The 6,833-nt window shown below is 42.9% G+C and overlaps 1 protein-coding gene across 1 annotated transcript; it reads right to left on the reverse strand.

The window, feature by feature from the left end:
- Positions 1 to 3,870: 3,870 nt before the first annotated feature.
- On the reverse strand, positions 3,871 to 6,613 carry CUNH3orf62 (chromosome unknown C3orf62 homolog). Its single transcript, XM_007955371.2, has 3 exons — positions 6,186 to 6,613; positions 5,226 to 5,317; positions 3,871 to 4,136 (listed from the first exon to the last, which is right to left on the reverse strand). Exons 1-3 carry the CDS (start codon positions 6,578 to 6,580, stop codon positions 3,871 to 3,873), a joined length of 753 nt encoding a protein of 250 aa, XP_007953562.1. The 5' UTR covers positions 6,581 to 6,613.
- Between the last annotated feature and the right edge of the window lie 220 nt (positions 6,614 to 6,833).

Here is a 6,833-nt window from a genome sequence, read left to right on the forward strand (position 1 = left end):
CTAAACTGTGAGTCTTTCAGTTTGTTGTCCTGTGGTGGCTTGCGTGTTGCTGTGACACCAGTATTTTAAATACCAGCAGGGTCACCCATGGTGGACAGGTTTCAGGGGAGCTTCTACACTAAGACAGATGGGAAGAAAGAAGGGGCCAGACACTTCGCAAAGAATTGGCCAGTGAAAACTTTATGAATTGCAGTGAAACAGTGTGTAATATATCACTGGAAAACTTTATAAGTAGCCCTGAAACATTGATGTAGTGCCAGAAGATAAGCCCCTTAACTCAGAAGGCACTAAAAATACAACCAGGGAAGAAACTCTGCTCCTCAAAGTAGAGTCCATCTTAATGACATGGATGGAATAAAGCTTTCAGGACCTCCATTTGCTGATGGGGCACAACTTAAAATGGGAAGAAACAGCTGCAAACATCCATTAATGATCAGAACATGGAATGTACAAAGTATGAATCTAGGAAAATTGGAAGTTGTAAAAAATGAATGGAAATCATAAAGATCAATATCCTAGGAATCAGTGAGCTGAAATGGATGGTTTTGGTCATTCTGAATCAGACAATCATATGATCTACTATGCCAGGAATGACAAATTGAAGAGAAATGGTGTCACATTCATCATCACAAAGAATGTTTCAAAATCCTGAAGTACAGTGCCATCAGTGATAGGATAATATCCATATGCCTACAAGGAAGACCAGTTAATATGACTATTATTAAAATTTACACAACCACCACTAAAGCCAAAGATGAAGAAATTGAAGATTTTTACCAACTTCTTCAGTCTGAAATTGACCAAACATGCAATCAAGATGTATTGATTATTACTGGTGATCTGAATGTGAAAGTTGGAAACAAAGAAGAATCACCAGTACTTGGAAAATATGGCCTTGGTGACAGAAATGATGCAGGAGATCACATGATAGAATTTTTGTGAGACAAATGACTTACTCATTGCAAATACCCTTTTTCAACATAAATGGCATGGACCTTGCCAGATGGAATATACAGGAATCAGACAGACTACATCTGTGGGAAGAGGTGATGGAGAAGCTCAGTATCTTCAACCAAAACAAGGCCAGGAGCTGACTGTGGAACAGACCATCAATTGGTCATATGCAAGTTTAAGCTGAAGCTGAAGACAATTCAAACAAGTCCACAACAGCCAAAATAGGACCTTGATTACATCCCACCTGAATTTAGAGACCATCTGATGAACAGATTTAACTCATTGAACACCAATGACTGAAAACCAGATGTATTGTGGGACAACTTCAAGAACATCATTCATGAAGAAAGCAAAAGGTCATTAAAAAGACAGAAAAGGAAGACCAAAATGGATGTCAGAAGATACTCTGAAACTTGCTCTCGAATGGAGAATAGGTAAAGGACATGAAAGAAATGACAAGATAAAAGACTGGACAAAAGATTTCAAAGTGTAGCTCAAGAAAAAAAAAAAGGAAATTATTATAATGAAATGTGCAAAGACCTGGAGTTGAAAAACCGAAAGGGAAGAACACTCTTGGCTGAAACACTCAAGCTGAAAGAACCGAAGGAAAAAAAAAAAGCCTTGAGTTGCAATACTGAAAGTTTCCATGGGCAAAATACTGAATGATGCAGGAAGCATGAAAAGAAGATGAAAGGAATACACAGAGTCGCTGTACAAAAAAGAATTAGTCAATGTTCAACTATTTCAGGAGGTGGCATATGATCAAGAACCAATGGTACTGAAGGAAGAAGTCAAAGCTGCACTGAAAAAACTGGCATAAAACAAGCCTGCAGGAATTGACAGAGTATCCGAGATGCTTCAACAAATAGATGCCATGCTGGAGGCACTTAATTGTCTATGCCAAGTAATTTGGAAGACAGCTACCCGGCCAACTGACTGGAAGAGAGCCATATTTGTACCCATTCCAAAGATAGGTGATCCCACAGAATGTGAAAATTATTGAACAATATCACTAGTATCAACAAGTAAGATTTTGCTGAAGATAATTCAAAAACAGTTGCAGCAGTATGTGGACAGGGAACTTCCAGAAAAGCTGGATTCAGAAAGGGATGTGGAACAAGGGATATCATAGCTGATGTGAAATGGATCTTGGCTGAAAACAGAGAATACCAGAAAGATGTTTACTTGTGTTTTATTGACTATGCAAAAGTATTCGTGTTTTATTGACTATGCAAAAGTATTCAACTGTGTGGATCATAACAAATTATGGATAACATTGACAAGAATGGGAATTCCAGAACACTTACTTGTGCTCCTGAGGAAACTGTATATAGACCAGGAGGCTGTCATTCAAACAGAGCAAGGGGACACTGTATGGTTTAAAATCAGGAAGGGTGTGCTTCAGGGTTGTATCCTTTCATTGTACTTATTCAGTCTGTGTGCTGAGCAAATCATCTAAGAAGCTAGACTATATGAACAAGAACATGGCATCAGGATTGGAGGAAGACTCATTAACAACCTGCGATATGCAGATGACAACCTTGCTTGCTGAAAGTGAGGATGACTTGAAACACTTACTGATGAAGATTAAAGACTACAGTGTGCAGTATGGATTACATAAACCTCAACATAAAGAAATGAAAATCCTCACAACTTGACCAGTAAACAGCATCATGATAAATGGAGAAAAGATTGAAATTTTCAAAGATCTCATATTACTTGGTTCCACGATGAACATCAATGTAAGAAGCAGTCAAGAAATTAGACAGCGAGCGTATTGTGCTGGGCAAATCTGTTGCAAAAGACCTCTTTCAAGTGCTGAAGAGCAAAGATGTCTCTTTGAAGACTAAGGTGCGCCTAATCCAAGCCATGGTATTTTCAATAGTCCCATACGCATGTGAAAGCTGGACAATGAATAAGGAAAACCCAAGAAAAATTGATACTTTTGAGTTGTGGTGTTGACAAAGAATACTGAAAGTACCATGGACTGCCAGAAGAACTAACAAATCTGTCTTGGAAGAAGTGCAGCCAGAATGTTTCTTGGAAGCGAGAATGGCCAGACTTCATCTCATCTACTTTGGTCATGTTGTCAGAAGGGACCATTCCCTGGGGAAGGATATCATGCTTGGTAAAGTGGAGGGTCAGCAAAAAAGGAGAAGGTCCTCAATGAGATGGAGTGACACAGTGGCTGCAATGATGCGATCAAGCACAGGAAGCATTGTGAGGATGGTGCACAACCAGGCAGTGTTTTGTTCTGTTGTACACAGGGTTGCCATGAGTCAGAGGTGACTCGATGGCACGTAACAACAACAGCAACAAATTGAGAAAAATAAACTTGTTTATTAAAGCCATCTTTTTGTGGCATTTCTGTTATAGCATCACTAGATAACTAAGACAGAGCCCCTGAAGAGACGGAGTCCTGGGAGAGCCAGTGTGCAAAGGTGGCAGAGGACCTGGAGCCAAGTTCAGCCTGATCCCAGTTTCTCTGTGCAGTCTGAGCTGGCCCAGGATGGACAGGTGCCGGGGAGTGCATGAAGCCTACTTTAGCTGTGGCATGTGTACCTCTCTATCAGGGGCCCATGGGAAAGAACACCAAGAGAGACCAAGAGACACAGCACAGGCCCATCACCCGCACTTGCCTCAGGTGCTGGAAATATTGACTATCCATTAAACACACACACACACATACACATATTCAATATGTCAAGAAAAGTGGGGGAAACAAATTAAACATTTCAAAGCGACAGAAGATAAAAACTAGGCTCTCAGCTCTAAAAGTGACTGAATTAGAAGTTAAAAATGGTGTGGTAATTCAGATTCTGCCAATCCTTTGAAAAATGTGGTCCCTGATGACTACCAAGGTGCTCCCACAGAGGCTCCATGTCAGCCTCGCAATCAAAGCTAAAATCAACTGTCCTATTCAGTTTGATATTTAAAAGAGGTCATCAAGTTGTAGTCCTCTTCCAAATCCAGAACAGTCTCAACGATACTGTAATCATCAAAAGTCTGCTTGAGACCACCAGGGTCAGCATCTGAGGACTTCTGTGGGTTCTCGTCCTCGAGCAGGGCCCAGGCTTCTTCTTTGAGGGGTGAGTCGTTGCAGCGACCACACATGCGGTTCAACTCATTCTCAAATTCTAGTTTTCCAGCCAATTCTTCAATAGTCCGGATGCTTGTATGGTCTTAAAAATAAGAACATTCAGCTTTATAAATTTTATAAATTTAGTGAGAGGTTTCATAAGGTCTTTCAGACATAAGTTAAAAACATGTATGGGTTGTGCAAAGGCAAGCATTCCCACCCAGGGCAGGCTGGCCCACAAAGAGAGGACCAGGAAAGCAGGCATGGTTCCCTCCTTTTAGGCCGAGCATTTATCAGATCCCAACTATCTGCCAGCCCTAAGGAAGGTGTTAGTAGGGGAACACAGAGCTGCACACACTTGTCCTGGTTCTCCAAGAACTCCCTGACCTGCAGGGATGACAAAACATGGTGGGATAGTTAACCAAAGTGCTGCCTGACACTGGCAAGAGCAGTGTAAGGGGGTGGGCAGAGACCATTAGGCTTCACTGCATCTCTGGGAAAATGGAGGACTCAGTGCACTGGAGTGGTGGCCTGGCAGAGGTCTTGCTTTATGGTCTAGGGCGAGTATCCCCCAAGGCCTCCTCCTTTTAATCCCTCATAAATTGGGAAGCCCTTCAGAGCCAACACTTCCAGGCAGCGCCCAAGCCTATACATCCATTAATTAGGAGCTATTTGTCTACTATGCAGTGTGAGCCATTTAAAATCAATCTACACACAGAATATAGATGTGTGTGTAAAAGAAAATGTCTGACAGGATGTACACCTATGTGAACACTGGCTATCTCAGGGTGGTAGAGTTATATATGGGAGTTTTGGCTTCTAATTTTTCTTCTCATTTTGATTTTCCCACCTCAGCTGGACTGCTCTGCCCTCCTCCTGCCTATCTCTTTATTTCCTTCAGCTTGTAAACTCAACCAACCACCAAGTCCTTGGGGCTAGTGTCCCTTTCCTGAGGGCTTCACTGTATCTAGACATTTATGTAATAACCTGATTGCTGTGTCCCCCCCTAGGCTGTCAGCTCTATGAGGGCAAGAACAGGGCTGGTTTTGCTCACCACTCTGTGGAGAACCTGTTGTGAACAAAACAAATCTGCTGAATGAATTCATGATAAAAGCGTGGCTTTTGTTGACTTGGGAGCCTGCTGAGGGCCCTTCCCTCCTGAGGAATGGATAGACCAGCCATCTATACTTACCAATCATCTCAAGCAGATCCTTTGTGACTTCTTGGGTAGAATTGTTGAATGGCATATTTGAGTCAACCTTCAAATCTCCCTCCAAATCTTTCCTGCAACCCCAAGATGGAGGTGAGGGGGAACAGGGGAGGGAAAAGTGGGGAATTAGATCTTCTTTCAAGAAACTATTGGTGGGGAACAGTGTTTGTTAGATAAATCTTAAAGATAAAAACTTGTCACTTATGCCGTAATTACAGGACAATTGGAAATTGTTAAATCAGTGAAGAAATATCATCTAATGACTAATACCATAATGGCTCATGAGCATCACCAACTGTGCATGAGTGCTTATGATAACAATAAATTATTTGTGGAGCTGAGCCAGTAAAACAGTCTCTGGATTCCCTGCCTACAGGGGAACCAAGATGGCAGAATGTTTCATTCCTAAAGTGGTTCTTGCTCCAAATCAAGGCATCTGGGACCTGGCAGAATGAAGTTACCTTGAGAAGAAAAGGTCTAGAGAAAACCTTAACCCAGGAACGGCTGGGGGACAGACAGGGACAGAGGCAAGAATGCAGCCAGGGAAGGAGGGGGCAGCCTCTCCCCAGTGTGGGCAAAACCCCCAGTGTCCAGACTCAGACATTGGAATTAAGATTTCTGTTTCTGCAGTGTAAAAAAAAAAAGAAAAAAAATTCAAGTTACTTAACAGTTTACTATCCCCTTGAGTATTGTAAAGTGGTTTCCATGACCTGATTGACCTTCAAAATTGACAACACCCTGGACCCCTCCAACCAAAACCCAGGAAACATTAACTATTTTGGGGCCTGATTCTGAAGAATGTCTGTGAAACTCTCAAACATGGTCTTAGTGTGCCCCAGAGGAGCCAAGGGCAGTGTCAGACACAATCTACACTCTTCAAGAATGTTTTCAGAAACAAGAATTGCCTTAATGATACGTTTTGAACTATCAGATTAGAATCACCTTAAACTTTCTTTTCTCCAGTTTTCCCCATCTCCCGCAGCTCTCCAAAACTGCCTTTCAGGTGCCAAAATGGACGAATGCATCAATACGTTTTCCTTGCTGGTCAGAGGTTTTCTTTTGGGGCAGAAAACATGTGGTTTTGCATTCACCGGGGCATGGTTTGGTGCAAAAGCAAGGCTCTCCTTCTCAACAGCACACGGGACTGGAGCAAAGGGTGCTGCAGCACAGGCGGCGAGCGTGTGTCTCCTGCAGAGGAGCTGGTGTAGTGGGAGGAGTAAGGCGGGCAGGTCCGCCCTCTGTGGGCCAGGGCACTCTTGGGAATGACTTACTCCTTCAAAGGCCCGGTCGATGGCTGCAGTCAGCTCCTTTCTGCATCTTCTTAGTTTTTCAGACATTTCCCCTAAAAGGGACCATGTCTTTATTATGTAATGAATTGGAAACGCACACACACAATAGAACGACAACTTCACAGATGCTCTGGCAAACTATACCCTAAAAAGGCACTTGCCACGATTTCCTTGAGCTTGACAGGTGCGCTACAGGCTGGAGGGTAGGGAAACCCACACTAGGTCGCCGTCTCACTGGGCGCGCCGCCTGTGGCTCAACAGTAGGAGCCCGCAATCCCACTGGAGGAGTGCCAGCACGCCC

This window comes from Orycteropus afer, unplaced genomic scaffold, assembly GCF_000298275.1.
Source record: "Orycteropus afer afer isolate SDZICR_OR568_19922 unplaced genomic scaffold, OryAfe1.0 scaffold00498, whole genome shotgun sequence".
Lineage (NCBI taxonomy): Eukaryota > Metazoa > Chordata > Mammalia > Tubulidentata > Orycteropodidae > Orycteropus > Orycteropus afer.